This window comes from Ptychodera flava, chromosome 20 (genome assembly GCF_041260155.1).
Source record: "Ptychodera flava strain L36383 chromosome 20, AS_Pfla_20210202, whole genome shotgun sequence".
Classification (NCBI taxonomy): Eukaryota; Metazoa; Hemichordata; class Enteropneusta; family Ptychoderidae; genus Ptychodera; species Ptychodera flava.
Window position 1 is genome coordinate 3143097 of NC_091947.1, and position 19112 is coordinate 3162208.

General features: G+C 36.7%; 1 protein-coding gene across 1 annotated transcript in view; it reads right to left on the bottom strand.

Moving 5' to 3' along the window:
- The window catches only part of LOC139119766 (uncharacterized), a 68217-nt gene that overhangs the window by 15617 nt on the left and 33488 nt on the right, over nt 1-19112 (bottom strand). The window contains exons 12-20 of the mRNA XM_070683654.1: nt 13273-13570; nt 12663-12736; nt 11652-11983; nt 10861-11002; nt 9434-9614; nt 8155-8334; nt 6285-6374; nt 5476-5576; nt 5109-5278 (exon numbers count right to left, since the gene is read on the bottom strand). Coding sequence (XP_070539755.1) covers nt 5109-5278; nt 5476-5576; nt 6285-6374; nt 8155-8334; nt 9434-9614; nt 10861-11002; nt 11652-11983; nt 12663-12736; nt 13273-13570 — 1568 coding nt within the window. The remainder of the gene's footprint in view (nt 1-5108; nt 5279-5475; nt 5577-6284; nt 6375-8154; nt 8335-9433; nt 9615-10860; nt 11003-11651; nt 11984-12662; nt 12737-13272; nt 13571-19112) is intronic.

A 19112-nucleotide genomic window follows, 5' to 3' on the forward strand; every position in this document is an offset into this window, starting at 1 on the left:
CCTAACAATTTGTGTAATGGCCTCGCTATTTTCGAGAAATCCTTAACAAATTTGCGATAATAGTTAGCCAATCCTAAGAATGATTTCAACTGGGTTACTGTTACTGGTCTGGGGTATTCTTTTACAGCAGTGACTTTAGTTTCGTCAGTAGCAATTCCATCTTTAGAAATTATGTGTCCCAGGAATTTCACACTTCTACGAACAAATTGACATTTACTGGGCTTCAATTTTAGTCCCGCCTGTTTCAATCGTTCTAGAATAATATCCAGGTGAGCTAAGTGATCTTCAAAAGTATTACTATAAATAATTATATCATCAATATAACATAAAGCAAATTCCCACAAGATATTACGTAAAACAAATTGCATAGTTCGCTGAAAGCAACTTGGTGAATTCCTCAAACCCTGTGCCAGCCGTCGATATTGAAACAACCCCTGATGTGTAACAAATGCAGTCTTAGGTCGACTTTCTTCATCTAACTCTAATTGGAAGAATCCTGATTGTAAGTCTAGTGTTGAAAAATACTGCGGTTTATTCCTACCAAGCATTTCTAGGGACTCATCAGTTCGTGGCAATGGAAATGAGTCGGGCTCTGTTATATTATTCAAAAATCTAAAGTCCGTGCAGAATCTCCAACTTTGATCTGGCTTTTTTACGAGAACCACAGGACTAGCGAAGGGTGACACCGAAGGTTCGATTACACCTTGTCTCTGTAAGTCATCAACCTGTCTCTTTATTTCCTCCCTCTTCTCGGGGGTTACCCTATACGGTGCTCTACGAAATGGAATCGCCCCATCTTTTAACTTAATTTGGTGTTTAATTAAATCACAATGGCCTAATTGACCTGAAGAATCCACAAAGGCATCAATATGTTGTAACAATACCTGCTGTAATTGACTCTTTTCTTTGTTATTCAAATCAAGCTCATTGATCTTTAGTTGCTCAATCAAATAGTTTTCTTGTTCAACTTTAGGACTGTAATTTGGAGTTTGAGTACCCGACAACTCAGATAAATTTAAAATATGACAATCATTCGATAGAGGAGAAAATGCACCTATAGTTGTATTTCGCCTAATTTTAACTTCAGAATCTAAAGTATTAGCTATTCTCATCGGTATTATTTTACGGTTAGAATGTACTAAACCCCTCGCTACCAAGATACCAGGCGTTACCCGTGATTTCCTTTGATTAGTACAGCCAACAATACCCTCTGGATAATTATACGGCACTCTAACTGGAGCGATAAATTCACATTTTGGTGGCACTGTTATATCCTTAGCTACTCTTAAAGTTACCTCACCTCGCAATTTTATCCTCCGAGAACTGAAATCAATTACTACTTGATATCGTTTCAAGAAATCCATACCCAATATCAAATTTCTTTGTAAACCCTTAACAATATAAATACGCAACTTGACATATTTATCAGCAATAAGTGCTGGTACCTCCAATACCCCAATTACGTCTAATTTTTCATTCCCCGCTGTTAAAATTTTAGACACCTCCGATTTCTGAAATTTTACTTTATGCAATTCAGGAATCAAATTAAATAATTCTTCCGACCCGACGGTCAAATGAGCCCCTGTGTCAATCAACCCCTGTACTTTTCGATCATGGATAGACACTGAAATAATATTATTATCAATTAATTCGTCATTCGAAGAACCCAAAATTTCAACAGTGTCTTGTTTTCTGTAATTATTCCCATATTGTTGAGCCTTAAATAATATTTTGTCACCATTCATTTTGCCCTTGCCGTAACGTGGCTCCCTTACAAAATTACGACTCGGCCTTAGGCGTTTAAATTAGGCCTTTGATTGCCACGTATATTCCTACAATTTCGTGCTATATGACCTATACGGCCGCATGAATAACAAGTTCGTTCATCAACTCTTTGAGTTCGTACAGTTCGACAATTAGCGGCGCTGTGGCCAATTCTAAAACATCTAGTACACTGTACCTTTGCATCCTGAACTGTTCTTCCTCCATAGACTGGTGGGGGCCTTCGAGTAGTGTCTTTGCCTTGTTTTCCTGATTCTTTTAGAGTTCTCAGTTCCTTGTTCATGGCGACCATCTGCTCCGTCAGAGTCGCTATATTGTCCTTCAAAGCTCGGTTACTGCCTCGATAGCTTCGTTGTTATCAGGTGTAATTCGGGAAACCACTTCTGCCGTCTTTGCATGGTGGTAGGCAGAAGTATAGTCCTGTGGGGACCTACTCACGACAAAGGTTTTAATCGGTGGCAAGAGCCCATTGATGAAAAACGAAAGCAGTTCCTTTTCATTTCGGCTGGCCTTCTCTCCGAGTTCTTTCAACGAAATTGCGTACTGCTCCACGGTCTGGCCCACTTGTTGCCGATGATTATGCAACATTTGATCATGGAGCCACAAGGGTCCCGTCTTCCCAAACCGCTCAATGAACTTTTTCTCAAATACCTTCAGGTCTTGGCGAGTGTCCCCTTCTTTCGGTTGGTTTTGAAACCATCTTTCTGCTTCCCCCGTCAGATACAAACTAACGCCTCTTACCTGACGTTCTTGGTTCCATTTCTTAAAGTCAGCGAAGTCTTTGTATCGCCGCCACCATCGATGAGCGTTTTCGTTCTCGCGGCCGGAAAATTTTCCCGGCCCGATACCATTGGTGCCAGTTTCGTCCTTGACCTCCTCGTTGAGTTGTCTCAATTTTTCTAAGACGCTCAAAGTGGACTCCAACTGGAGGTCCACTTTCCTTTGCCACTCTTGGTCGGCGTTTTGTTGAGATGATTCTGCTGGGTAATCGTCGGGAACCTCTTCTAATTGCAGTTCTGGCATGTCGTCCTCGACGACAGGTACTTCAGGAAGGTCGTGAACTTGTTCTTCAGCCATTGGATTATATCTCTGTCCACTTCTCGTTGTCATGCAAGTTTCTACGGTGCTTGTGTAGTGCCCGGTCGTTCTCCACCACGTGTTGCCGGCTATTTTAACGGTTGAAGACTTCAGCTGGGAAATTAACTCGCTGAGAGGTAACACAAGATGCTACTACACAGAGGCGTCGTAAGTTGAAGTGGACGATGTTTATTGCAAACGCTGTCAGCTTGACCGACCAGAAAGTCATGCCCTTATTTCTCAAAACTTCACATTAAATAGACAATTTTTCAGGGCGTAACCTGAACATGTAAAATACATTACAGGAAGTGACTGTACATTGGCTAAAAGTATTAAAGAAACTTGATTGGGTAAAAGATAAAAATACAAGTACTTGATTGGAAAGAAGTTTCTAAAATATTCAGAATTATTCTGCTGAGTTGGCATCTCAACTAACGCTTTTTAATATTTATAATGTTCTTTTGACAAATGCCGACTTCTAAAAATAATAGTTACTACCGTTCCATGGTCAAGACTTGTGGAGCCAGAATTTGATTATGTATGTATGAGCCATTGTTTCATGCCGAAGTCAATTAAATGATGACCACCGTGATGTAGCCATATCGGTGTCACACTTCATTGTTTTAGCTTAATTGTCCATTCGAGTACCAGTATCAATGTCAATGTCAGTAAACATCTTTTGTTCGTATTCATCCGACCGGTAGTGGCATTGTTCGTTAATTAAGACATTGGCAATGATACTTGAGGTAATAAAAGAACTACCAGTAATAATACTCCAGTAAACAAAAGAAAAGACCCTCCACATTGTACCGTGTGACATTGTTTATCCCAGTGAACGTTTGTTATGAGTTCAACAAATTGTACATATTTCCTATAATACTTTTACTTAAAATAACAATCGTAACACAAGTAGTTTTAGAGAAGCACATTTTTTGACCAAAAACGGCAAAAATTGCACCAAAAATACAAAATTGCAGATTTCATCATATTTTCAATGTATCATATTAAGTTTATCTGTAGGAACCTGTATACCAAATATTAAAGCTGTCAGACGAGCAGTTTTGATAAAATAAAGTTTTGACCAAAATGACAAAAAGATTCCTTAGAAATACAGATTTGCATATTTCATCACAATTTGAACAAATCTAAGTTGGGTTATCCCTAGGGACCTGTATACCAAATAACAAAGCTGTCTGACCAGCAGTTATGAAGAAGAAGATTTTTTACGAAAAACGCCTTTTTGGCACTAATTTGCATATTTTCAACAATATCAAAAAATTAGAAAAAACGGTATCTCATAATCATATTTTTCATCTACACAAAAATATCAAATCAGTAAGTACTGCGGTTCTCAAGAAATTTGAGTGGATGGACGCCTAACAAACGGACATACATACATGCATACATACATACAGACTGACGCCGGACGCCGGATGGATACCCATCCCAATAGCTACTATAGACTATAGTCTATAGTAGCTAAAAACAACAGTGGATATCACTTAAGCTCAACAATTTACGGTGTGCGACATGTGTTGTAACCGAACGATGTAAACGACACAGTTAACCAGTATGGGTCAATCTAGCTAATGAGTCCAGCATGTATGTTACAGCCCTGTCACTCAGGTTAATGAAAGTTAGCAGTGTTCAGGGCTTTATTGGTAACAGTAATGAATGGGTACAGTGCTTGTCAGAAAGTTGTAACAGTGCACTTCTCAGTTATCATTTATTGTTGGTAGAATTTTGATCCATTTACATAAATGTGTATCTAACTTGTTTTTTCCAGAGCAATTTCGTATCCTAAATAGTAGTGGTGCTTAACTTGTAGAAAATACAGAGCAAATAATACTTTCTTCATTACGTAAATAAATCAGTATGCTGTGAGATGATTATAAATGACTCGAGGAATTTTGTCTCCAAAAAGTACATCATGAAGGCTAGGTCTCAATTATCAGATTGATTCGCTAGTTGTACTGTTTCTTTCAGGCTCAAGACACTTGTCCTATGATCCTGTCAGCCAAATGGTTTTGGTGATCCTAAGTCCCACTGAGCCAGAGTAAATATTTCATCCTTCTAAATTCATACATATTAATTGCGAAATTTCAAGAATTTAGATCTACCTAAAACATCTGTTATTATCGATGGTATAAGCAGTTCTGCTGCACCAGTACATTACTTGATTTTACCAATCTCATTTCACAGAATATGAAATGAAAGATCTTACACCAAGATATCATTGATTAAATTACCTGAAGTGAGTATTCCAGTTCTTTCTCAGCTATGTTTTGCTTGGCATCCATGAGGGCTGCTTCAGCTTGCACCATGGGCACTGTTAGATTGATCTGTTTCTGTACAAGAGATCTGTCACTGTATATCTGATCTTGCCGAAGGAGTTGCAGAGATTCCCAAACGTTACAATCTGAAAAGTATACATCAAAAGAAATTCATAAATGTACATCACATGTATAGGAAGCAGGAGATTTATGCAAGTACATTGCCTGCTATGGTAAGTAGTGGCAATTATCTTTGGCAAAATTTTAATCACAGGATCAGTTTACAATTACTGTGTCTGATATTATATAGACATACAAAAACACATACACAGCAACAACTTACCAGAGTAATCTTGACATTTCTCGGTGGTTGACAGACTAGCCAGTGATGAACACATTCTGTCATTAACTTTGGTACCATTACTACTGTAGCATTCTATGGATCTGAGAAAATTTAACAGTATTTGTAATTTTCAGGAAGTATTCTGTCATAAACAAAAGCCACATAATTTCATTTCAATCGATGTGGTCATTTTTAACGTTATAATTTTCTCAAATACTAAAACATACAAAGAAAGAGTGGAGGGCAGTGTTACAATGTCAGCTCTCATTTTAATACAAGCAACAACCAGGAATATCTACAAAGTCCTGACACATCTTGCCAATCTTCACTTTTGAATACGGCTCACAGCGTAAACATAATACAGACTTTGCCATTCACTATTGGGAGGTTGGGATACTGACAACTTGTGATCTTGGACTGCTTATTTGTGTTGTGCATGTTAATTTCAGTCAATTGTAAGACAAAAATGAAAATGATGCAAGAGTGCTTTGTCTTTCTGTTTTTCATTGTGATTAAATTTTTTTGGCTCCATTTTCCCTCAAGGAATAATGTCAAGTCAAAATGTGCACGCATGAGAATTAGAGTGATAAGATAAGCATAATGTGATACGTATAAGTACATGTTACCTGAGCCTTACAGGTAATTGTTCAAAGAACAAAATTTCATCTTCTATAACACATCACTTTTTAAAGATGCACTCACCATGCTTTCCATACACAAATATCAATATGCAAATATGATTTTCTCTGTGTGGTTGTTAAAGCATCAAAGTGTGACATTTTCATTACAAGTACAGCTAAATTTATTACCTTGTGAGAACTCCACCTCCACAATGGTCTGAACATTCACTCCATTCCGATGGCACCCACTCATATGTACAACCAGTGAAGTCTGAACACCTGAATATGGAACAAATTGTTCAAATTTCAATGTACCATGTACTGTATCCATCAAGACTGATTATCTTTTATCATTTTTTACATTAGCTATGTAAACAAATATATAAACAAATTATACCAGAAATCATAAATGACATACACCAGGGAAGAAACTTTAAACACTACATTTTTGTCACTTTTAAAACCAATATAACTATGGAAATGTCTTTGTGACCTCAATGACAGCAATATGGGAAATTAAGAAGATAAGAAACAAAATTACAAGTTTGTATCCAACAGCTTTTTGAATTACAATTTTTGAATTCTAACTTCCTCAACCTTGACAATCTAAAGCAAATTGATATGGACAGTGAACAAGGAAAGTGTATGAATTTATTTGCATACCAGGGTATTTAGATATCAATTGAAAGATTTCTATTTTTGCTTAAACTTTCCGCATGGCAAATTTAAGATCTGTACACTCCCGGAAAGTCCTTGAAAGTCCTGGTAAAGTCCTTGAAAGTAGAATTGAATCTAGAAAGTCCTGGAAAATATACCCACACTTTCCAACATAAACAATAGTTATGCAAATACGCACAGCCTTGTGTGAATATGAATGGCAATGCCATACCCATAAGAGATGGTCCCTGCCATGTCACATGACAAAAGTGTCAAGTTTTGCACTTTTTTCCCATGATTTAAAATACATTAAGTTGATGAAGCCCTAAACTGCAACTTTCGCCACTATTTTTGTCCGGTTTAGTAAATATTTGTGTGAGTTACAAATGGCAAAAATAGCTTTTCCAGAATAAGGGACCCAAAAGCTAGCACATACGTAAAAATGAGCCTTGGTGAACTTCCCCTTTAAACCTCTGTTGGAAAAAATAAAGTATAAAAATCAGTTGTCACCTTGCAACTGTTGATACAACAGAAACAATTACCTATAATTTTCGATTTTTTAAAAATCAAATGTTGGCTGTCGGTCCCTATCCTTACTATTTTGGGAAAATATGCAATTCGATTTTCACAAAAACAAGACACCAAAAATATCATGTACTCATCAAGCTTGTTGATCACCTTGCAGTGACTGTGAAAATCAGTCTACATAAGTATCATTAAAGTTAAAATGTCAGAATGTGTATGTCCCAGAGACGCATATCCTAACTCAACAAATGACTGCGCCTTGGTAAACTTTGATATAAATCCACATGCCATTTTTACAGTGCCTGTTATAATTTTAATCTTAACGTAGTATGTGCCCCAAAGTGAAAGACTTAAACTGCCCTAAAACTTTCCTCAATGAAACTTTCAACCATTTTCTTACTTAATAATAAAATAGGGTCACCGTGCAAAGTTTGGTACTAGAGAAACAAATAACCAACATTTACAATTAAAATGGCCTCCATCCCTGTGTTAACTCCATCGGAAAAAACAAAATTTTTTGATTTTCAAAAAACTAAGACAGTGCAAATGTTTCTCAACACTCAAAGAGCTTTAAAATGAGCCCCACAAGAGGTAGACAACTGGCGCATTCTACCTTAAGAAACAGACCTTCAGTGATTATGTTAAATATGACATCACAACGTCCACATTTTTCAGGTTCATTTATTTCTTTAAATCGATGTTTTTCCACGTCCAGAAAAATTCTAAAGGAAATAAAATGGTACTTCTCTTGGAAATTTGGACAATTTCATATGAAGTCTATTACCTTATATTATAGAAATTCTGTGATGGTCTGTTTGATATAGTCCCAAGGTAAGATTTCTGTGGGGTATTTTTGTTTGGCCCAGGGCCAACTCACCTCACTGGAGGAAACTCCTCTAATCTTGGCCTTCTTTCCCTACTGCAGTAGTATTCTGGAACACTTTCACCAGTCATGGTATTCTCACATATAATATGACCTTTCATGGTTCCAAATCCACAATTTTTGGTGCCATTGCACTTGGATCCAGGACGAGAGGTATGTTTCCATGAGTAACATCTGAAAAGACAAAAATAAAATATGTCAAAGCTACATGCTCCATTGAGGATCTGTACGAAGAACACTTCTAGGACAGTTATTAGTAGTCCCTAGAAATTTAGCCACTGCCTAAAATGATGGATTTATGTTCAAGTGGTGATTGTCTTGGAAGAACTTATCCGTACTGACATCTGCAGTACACACTATGGTTTGTGACTTTGTTTGTGAGACAATACACAGAAAAGTAGATAAGAGATATCACAAGACTTCACTGTAAAACAAGTTTTTTCAGTCTTTTAACCTCGCATCCTTTTTTTAGCTAATTTAGCTGAGTGTAATATCGCTATTTAAGATGCCACTAATTTAAACTTTTCGCCATATTTACTATGGTCAAAATGTTCTTTGGTGATTATGGCTTTGCTACAATCATGGTTAACGTCTTGAAGGACAAGGAGAATAGGGTCTAGACCTTAGACACATATAGGTTACCATGCGTCACCTAGTCTTATTGCTCGCCATGCATATGCACTCGAGACATAACCTTATCCACCACCTCCTTCCCTCAATTACTGTGGTCAATGCTACCAATGCGACCATTTTAAGTTTTCCCAAGTTCAAGTATAAATCAGGGAACTCAGGCCACATACATTTCAATCCTGATGCCAAATAATTGACATTTATTAAATTGTAAAAACCTTCTTGGCCAAACATTTAAACTGAAAGACTAGCCAGTAGCTGTCATGATTGTTTTTTCCACTATCTTTATTTCATGTACGTATAGTTTCTTGTTTACCCCCAAGCATGACTGTGAGATACATAATGTATCAACTTACACAGCTTGTCAACTAAGTTTTTATATGTGTGGTCTACACTGATGTTGTCGACAAGTTAATTCTGTCAACAATAGCAGTGCATTGTACATGTACATCGTCCTACATGTGCAGAAACTGTGCTGGCAAGCTAAATCACAATAGTACATGTTTAAATATTCTTTTGCACGTAGAACAAGAACTTGCAACATTCAAAAAAAAGAAGGTAAAAAAATCAACGAAAGTTACAGCTAGTTGCCTTTGAGTGGTTCATCAACTTCTAATTAGATTTGTTACTGAAATTTTTTCACCTTGGATCAAAGAAGGCTTGGCATGACTGTTCAATGTGTGGACGTAAGTGGAAACGGCAGTTTTTGTCATCAGTTTGCAGGCCAGTCACTGCATGGATGCATGACACCTTTCTTTCCTGAGTCCCACCCTGGCACAATTTCTGGTTGCAGGGACTCCACGGACCAACCAACCACTGGTACACTGAAAACAAAGACATATCATGAGAGGCAAAGTATAAATTTAATGATCTCAAGTATTGTTTGAAAGTTATAAAAATAAATTCTTGGTTCCATAGAGTATTTTACTTCTGCAAGTTTTGAAAGTAAAACAAATTATAAAATGTTTTTCGTTTCCCAAGTTATCTGTCAATACTGTAATGCAGTCACCTTTTAAGGCCTGTGTTGGGGCCAGATTGTCTCACCAGAAAATTTACCCACCAGATTACAATTTCCATGGAAAACAAAAGGCTATCACAACTCCACAATCCTCTTACAGACTTGAATAAAGTTTATCCCAGGGATTGCCAAAAGGGCCTTTAAAAGGCCATTCGCTATTTTTAATTTCAATGTTTCAACGTTTCTTCTTCTTGTGCTTGAAGCATGTCGTGGTAACCAGTTTTTAGTTTGTCAACTCATCCGATACATGTACAGACTGCATTAAAGGTATACTGTCACCTGTTCCAATTTTGCCACAGTTACCATGGAAAGAAAAAATCTACCCAATCACAGATTTTAAGCGGGTGGCCGCTTTTTAAAAACAGCACCCTCACGTTGGCATTTTGAATACCAACGAACACCCTTTTTACCGTATATGGGCATGTTTAGATTGCAGGTGACTATATACCTTTAAATTGTTATTGTTGACCAGTTAATTCTGGTAACAAGTAGAATTCAAATGTAAACAATAACAGAGCATTCTACAAGTAGAATCTGTTCGCAGGTGTTTCAACATGTTCTTTGGTGTAGAACTAGAACTTGCAACTGTCATACGAAATGATAAAAGTGAAGAAAAATCATCAAATGTACAGCTGTGCACTGGCCATTTATTTCCACTGTATTGCTACTTCTGTTTTTGTATACAACACAATGTCAATAAAGGCTGATTATTTTACTATGGCAATTACGGTGCTATGTATCATGTCCCAGCCTATGGTAGATGTACATACTTGTACTTTGTATATGTAAATGCTTTAATTGTAACAAATAAGGCATTTACATATACAAAGTACGAGTATGTACATCTACCATAGGCTAGGACATGATACATAGTACCATAATAGTCAAAGTAATAATCAGCCTTTTTTGATTTTTTTTTGTTTTTACTTCATTTGAATCTTGACCATATAATACAAGAAGGTCTACCACAAGAAAAGGTACCACATATAATACACAGAGAAATTCCTATGACAGGCTACCATGAGTGAAACAAATGAAACTTTCATACTTACGCTGTATTTTGAGCTTCAGCTGTGGCCTTAGATGGGAATCCGACCACATGACAAGGTCATCAAATCCGGCCTGCTGATATTCTCTGAGTGCTCTGATCATTAAACCATGACGGCCAGCTATCGAAAATCCATTCAGCTTTTCCTGCATAATCACAAATTGTCATGCCATGCCTTGTCTTTAAAGTGAATCACATTTTTTTTCATTGAACTTTTAGTGTTGTATTTGTATATTTGACCAAGTTTGAATTTCTAGGACTATAGGTAAAATGTTATTGGGTTACCATAAGTGATCTAAAAGAAGAAAAATTATTTTGCAGTTGTGTTAAATTTTGTTAAAGTTTATACATATCTGAAGACAGCTGGCCCTTTCACCACCATGTTTTGGCCCTATTCCATTGTTATCAATGGTGATCATGGGGCGAATAGGTTGAAAGCTCTCGTGCCAAGTTATCTACGTGAGTGTCTTTCCAATCAATCAGATGTCAAAAAAATAAGATATGATACTATTCTTTTTACAAGAAGAACGAAAAAAAGAAGAAAATTACAAAATCTGAATCAAATTTCTGTGGGGAATCAACAAACACACTTATCAAAAATATTAATCTTTCTTGAACATGGCAGATCTTTGGATGAAAATTTGGGCAAGACCTTTTGAGACTGAAATGTGCAGTCAACGAAATGTCACCATCAACCAGATGTCAAAGCCATTGGAACTATAGTTTGTTTTCAGACTGTGTTTGATACCCCAACTCTAGAGCTACGCAATTAATGGAGACTGACAAATTACTTGCCTCTGTCCATGTACGAAGTTGTTCAGTCAGGATGTTGACGGAGGATTCCTTTGTTGTGTTGGTATCCACCAAATCGATTAAAACACTTGGTGGTATGCTGCCATAAGCCCTTGATGTTCTCGTCCACGGTTCAGTGATCCCTTCGATGGCAAGGTAGCGTATGTGACGTTCTCCTTGAAAATTGAGAGACAGCGTGGCTTCTTCCACAACTACAGATTTGTCTTCCAAGAATTCATTTCTCATATCTTCAATGTTGAAGTTCAGCATAGCTACACACTCAGTATTGGCATATTTTTCATTGTTGTACTTACATTCTGAAGTCCTCAGGGTGTCTTTTGAAAGATAAATAAAAGAAAACTTTAATCTATAAAACTCACTTTTCAACTTGGGTGCCTATCACTATAAAATTTGTTCTTCCTCATTTGTAGGAACAAAAATGAAAGAAAAATATGAAAATGAAAGAATATCATGTGATTTTTTCAAAAGAAGCAACTTTCCTAAAAATGTCCAGGATCTGAGATTTACCACATCATCTGTTCTCAATATTCACCCAATGGAAAAATAATCGAGTTGGAAATTTTTCCCAGGCAAGATGGCAAAAATGTGAAGAGGGGTTTCAAAAAAAAGTCAATTAATAACAATTGCGGACTAGTCTAAGGATATGATTGTTTTAAAAAACCTTAAGATTTTAAAGAAACAAAAATCAGTCATGAGGTACACAACATGTACGGTATATTACTTGCTATTTTCTGCTCCACAATACTTGCTCTGCTTTGCAACATATATGTCCCTGTCAAGTTGACATCTTGAAGTTACTGGTTTTCTTTAATTGGGAATGGGAATTGAGGTTTGTTGTATGTTGTTTACTACTTCTAACTGAACCAAAATGTCTTACACTTCTGATTCGGTCTACTGTTTTTTTGACCTGAAGTTTATTAGTGTGTAAACATCACATATAAACTGAGAAACACCATCAAACATGATACAAAAGAGTAAACTTTGAAAACTTACATTGTGACTGGCAAATGTATTTCTTCCGCATCGAACAGATTGTGTCATCAAATCGATGAGCACCATCTCTGTACCTAATCAGTGAAACACAGACAGTTACGCATATTAAAGTCAGGAATATACATTTATTGTTCTTTCTTCTCACCAATTATTAAAGATGTGACCATTTTGACATGGTACACATTTGCATATGAATTGACGTCAGTGATGAACAATACTTGGTGATATCGCAGATGTCCTGTAACTTTTTACAGGAAGAGAAACTGTCTGATGGGGGCAACCCTGCAAAACAAAGGTGATTTACTTAACTTGGCAAACTTTGAGAAGTATCTGCTGTTACAAAATAAGTACACTTTCTACATGTGATTTATAATTGATGAAATCTGTAGGTATCAAGTTGAGTTTCATATATGATCCTGTCTATACATACACACATGTATGGTATATAATATGAAACGTAGTGAATACTTAGACCTAGCTGCTAGTTCACTCAAAGACATGTACATCGTTTAGTCAAGTGAACATTATATTTTCTATAATTCTGATTTCATACAATGGTTGTGTGTGAAAGTATTGTTCTTATTAATAATCTAAAATATTCTGTTCATACCAGAGTTGCAGGCATTTCCCCGACAAGTTAGGTTCTCCAGTTGCCCATGGACTTGGCTCAATGGCTGGCAATGGCTGCTTGTCATGTGTTTTCCATGTTGATCTTCCAACATTGTATCCATTGATCCAGAAATCTGACAGTCTCAGATCACCCTTACGTCGGAGTTCATCTAACAACTCTTCAAAAATAGTATGGCTGAGCACTTTAACCAGGACTCTGCCTTGCTGCAGGCAAGAATCCACTGCTTGAGGCCATGCCAGTTCATCATCGGAGATAACGTATTTATCCTGCTCATTGGCTAAATCAAGAACAATTGTAATTCTAAATTAAGATGATAATATGATGAAAGACATCGCTTAATTCTCTTTAGGCAGAATGTGCCTCAGGGATAGATATTTAGACTCTTAATATGTTTAGAATTTATTTGCTGATGGTGAAATTGCGGTTATAATTAGCCTACATATTCAAAATCTTAAACAAATGATTGACAGATATTGTAATACAACAAACACAAGACAACTTTGAATTAAAATAAACATATTTCTAGCTGTAAGATGATGATGAGATGTCTGCAGTTTTGAAAGGAATGAGCCATGATCTTGGATTTATTTCAAAATGGCAGGAAAATGTGGTCATATCTAACGGGGATGAAAGTATGTTAAAAATAGCGTCAATGACACTGTAGCTCCCATCCTGGACTATTTAGTGTTTGTTCTCTGGTCAGATATTTGAACATGTGTTAAAGGGATAAAGTGCATGAAGTGAAAATACTTAAATGAAATGTACTGGAGACAGTGAAATATGTTTAATGTAATTATTCAGAATATAAAATGGAAAAAATACAGAATTAGATATATCGAATACTGTGATACAACCATTAACTCAACAAGTCATTTACAATGACATAGTCCCCACTTGTAATAGGAGTATTAGTCTTGATGGGGCAGGAAAATGTGGTCATTAAGAAGTATCACTGGAGTGTATATGTTGAGATCTATGGGCACATAGGTCTATGTCGTTGTTCCCAATTTGAAACACATGAGTCATGTCTAAGTTATGGTTCTAAATCGGGAAAAAAGATCAGACCTCTAGCAGTATTGGCCAGCAAAGAAATACATATGCGCATTATAAATGAGGTACAAGATGTGACATCTTAAGGTCTAATATCCTATCAAAATTGGACGGTATAGAACTTGTGGTTACTGAAATATGCATATATATGTATAATCAAGGTCAAAGGTCATCGAGGTCACATGACATTTTGAAAAAAAAAATATATTGCCAATTAATCCCTATATGCCAAAAAATCAGATCTCTAGCTCTATTCGCTTGCCCAGAATTAGATGTGTACATAATTAATGAGGTAAAGCGTGTGTTGTCATAAGGTCTCCCATCCTACTAAATACAAAGGACACAGCACTTGTGGTTACTTATTTATTGACATAAACATATATTTTAGGTAAAAGGTCATCGAGGTCACATGACATTTGATCAAAAAATTTCTCTCCTATAGTTATCCCTATATACCAAAAATCAGACATCCAGCTCTATTGGCTCGCTCAGAATGAGATATGCGCATAATTATTGAGGTACAGTATGTGGCGTCATAAGGTGTCCAATCATACCAAACATGAAGGGTGTAGCACTTGCGGTTACCGAGTTATGGAAAAATATGTATATTTGAGGTCTAAGGTCACCGAGGTCACGTGACATTTTGTCAAAAAAAATTGTTTTGCTAAGTTATCCCTATATACCAAAAATCAGACCTCTAGCTCTATTGGCTCACTCAAAATAAGATATGTGCATAATTAATGAGGTACAATATGTGGCGTCATAAGCTGTCCCATCATACCATACATGAAGGCTGTAGCACTTGTGGTTACTGAGTTATGGACAAATTTGTATATTTGAGGTCAAAGGTCACCGAGGTCACGTGACATTTTGTCAAAAAAATTGTTTTGCTAAGTTATCCCTATATACCAAAAATCAGACCTCTAGCTCTATTGGCTCGCTCAAAATTAGATATGTGCATAATTAATGAGGTACAATATGTGGCGTCATAACCTGTCCCATCATACCATACATGAAGGCTGTAGCACTTGTGGTTACTGAGTTATGGACAAATTTGTATATTTGAGGTCAAAGGTCATCGAGGTCACGTGACATTTTGTCAAAAAAATTGTATTGCTAAGTTATCCCTATATACCAAAAATCAGACCTCTAGCTCTATTGGCTCGCTCAAAATTAGATATGCACATAATTAATGAGGTACAATATGTGGCGTCATAAGGTGTCCCATCATACCATACATGAAGGCTGTAGCACTTGTGGTTACTGAGTTATGGACAAATTTGTATATTTGAGGTCAAAGGTCATCGAGGTCACGTGACATTTTGTCAAAAAAATTGTATTGCTAAGTTATCCCTATATACCAAAAATCAGACCTCTAGCTCTATTGGCTCGCTCAAAATTAGATATGCACATAATTAATGAGTACAATATGTGGCGTCATAAGCTGTCCCATCATACCATACATGAAGGCTGTAGCACTTGTGGTTACTGAGTTATGGACAAATATGTATATTTGAAGTCAAAGGTCACCGAGGTCACGTGACATTTTGTCAAAAAAATTGTATTGCTAAGTTATCCCTATATACCAAAAATCAGACCTCTAGCTCTATTGGCTCGCTCAAAATTAGATATGCGCATAATTAATGAGGTACAATATGTGGCGTCATAAGGTGTCCCATCATACCATACATGAAGGCTGTAGCACTTGTGGTTACTGAGTTATGGACAAATATGTATATTTGAAGTCAAAGGTCACCGAGGTCACATGACATTTTGTCAAAAAAATTGTATTGCTAAGTTATCCCTATATACCAAAAATCAGACCTCTAGCTCTATTGGCTCGCTCAAAATTAGATATGCGCATAATTAATGAGGTACAATATGTGGCGTCATAAGGTGTCGCATCATACCATACATGAAGGCTGTAGCACTTGTGGTTACTGAGTTATGGACAAATATGTATATTTGAGGTCAAAGGTCACCGAGGTCACGTGACATTTTGTCAAAAAAATTGTATTGCTAAGTTATCCCTATATACCAAAAATCAGACCTCTAGCTCTATTGGCTCGCTCAAAATTAGATATACGCATAATTCATGAGGTACAATATGTGGCGTCATAAGCTGTCCCATCATACCATACATGAAGGCTGTAGCACTTGTGGTTACTGAGTTATGGACAAATATGTATATTTGAGATCAAAGGTCATCGAGGTCACGTGACATTTTGTCAAAAAATTTGTATTGCTAAGTTATCCCTAATTCCCTATATACCAAAAATCAGACCTCTAGCTCTATTGGCTCGCTCAAAATTAGATATGCACATAATTAATGAGGTACAATATGTGGCGTCATAAGGTGTCCCATCATACCATACATGAAGGCTGTAGCACTTGTGGTTACTGAGTTATGGACAAATATGTACATTTGAGGTCAAAGGTCACCGAGGTCACGTGACATTTTGTCAAAAAAATTGTTTTGCTAAGTTATCCCTATATACCAAAATCAGACCTCTAGCTCTATTGGCTCGCTCAAAATTAGATATGCACATAATTAATGAGGTACAATATGTGGCGTCATAAGGTGTCCCATCATACCATACATGAAGGCTGTAGCACTTGTGGTTACTGAGTTATGGACAAATATGTACATTTGAGGTCAAAGGTCACCGAGGTCACGTGACATTTGTCAAAAAAATTGTTTTGCTAAGTTATCTCTATATACCAAAAATCAGACCTCTAGCTCTATTGGCTCGCTCAAAATTAGATATGCGCATAAGTAATGAGGTACAATATGTGGCGTCATAAGCTGTCGCATCATACCATACATGAAGGCTGTAGCACTTGTGGTTACTGAGTTATGGACAAATATGTATATTTGAGGTCAAAGGTCATCGAGGTCACGTGACATTTTGTCAAAAAAATTGTATTGCTAAGTTATCCCTATATACCAAAAATCAGACCTCTAGCTCTATTGGCTCGCTCAAAATTAGATATACGCATAATTCATGAGGTACAATATGTGGCGTCATAAGCTGTCCCATCATACCATACATGAAGGCTGTAGCACTTGTGGTTACTGAGTTATGGACAAATATGTATATTTGAGATCAAAGGTCATCGAGGTCACGTGACATTTTGTCAAAAAATTTGTATTGCTAAGTTATCCCTAATTCCTATATACCAAAATCAGACCTCTAGCTCTATTGGCTCGCTCAAAATTAGATATGCGCATAATTAATGAGGTACAATATGTGGCGTCATAAGGTGTCGCATCATACCATACATGAAGGCTGTAGCACTTGTGGTTACTGAGTTATGGACAAATATGTATATTTGAGGTCAAAGGTCATCGAGGTCACGTGACATTTTGTCAAAAAAATTGTATTGCTAAGTTATCCCTATATACCAAAAATCAGACCTCTAGCTCTATTGGCTCGCTCAAAATTAGATATGCACATAATTAATGAGGTACAATATGTGGCGTCATAAGCTGTCCCATCATACCATACATGAAGGCTGTAGCACTTGTGGTTACTGAGTTATGGACAAATATGTACATTTGAGGTCAAAGGTCACCGAGGTCACGTGACATTTTGTCAAAAAAATTGTTTTGCTAAGTTATCTCTATATACCAAAAATCAGACCTCTAGCTCTATTGGCTCGCTCAAAATTAGATATGTGCATAATTAATGAGGTACAATATGTGGCGTCATAAGCTGTCCCATCATACCATATATGAAGGGTGGTTGCACTTGTGGTTACTGAGTTATGGACAAATATGTATATTTGAGATCAAAGGTCATCAAGATCACATGACATTTTGTCAAAATATCCGAGATATCTGCGTGAACGGATGGACGAACAGACGGACATGACCCAATCTATAAGCTCACTGGACTTCATCCGTGGGCACTAAAAATTGTGTCACTGCATCCTGTTTGCAATATGAATACGATGAGAAACTAAATTTTTATTTTTTGTGGCCTTATACATGGGAGTCTATGGACGTGTAAACTAAAAATACGCAAATTTCACCACGATTTGCCCAAATTTGGGAAAGGTCACTCCTATGCACTTCCATACCAAGTTTCAAATCAATCGGACTTGTGGTTTCAGAGCAGGAGATTTTTTGACCAAAAATGGGAGAAAATTACAAAAAAATTCATGAAAAATAGCAAGTCCAAGATACTGACCCAAGATGCGCACAATCATTTCATGTCAGCCCAAAGTACTTACATGCTAATTTTTCATGTAATCTGCTCAGTGGTTATTGAGTTTTTTCAATTTTGACTGTTTTTACATTTTTTCACTTAATTTGCATATTTTTGGCAATGACAACTTCATTTGAACAAAATCTCATCTACAGCCCATCATCCATGTACACACCAAATATCAAGATGAAATGTACAGCGGTTTTGGAGTTTTTGATGTTGACGGACAGACATACAGACATACAGACATACAGACATACAGACATTTTCCTAGCCTATAAGAATAGCTTCCATTGCCATATATACATATGGCTATGGGAGCTAAAAATGAGTGGGAGAAGCACAAAAAGACATCTCATGAGTACAGTGGAGCAGTTCACCTTCAAGGTATTATCTAATACATTGCAGATTTGTACTTGCGCTTTATCTAGATTTGCAGCAACTTTTGACGGCAAATTCAAGGAATCTGCAGGCTGCATGACAGTTATGTGAAAATTTCTTTCTCATTACTTATGTCAGGGATAATAGACATCACAATTTGTTCAAATTAGATTTTTA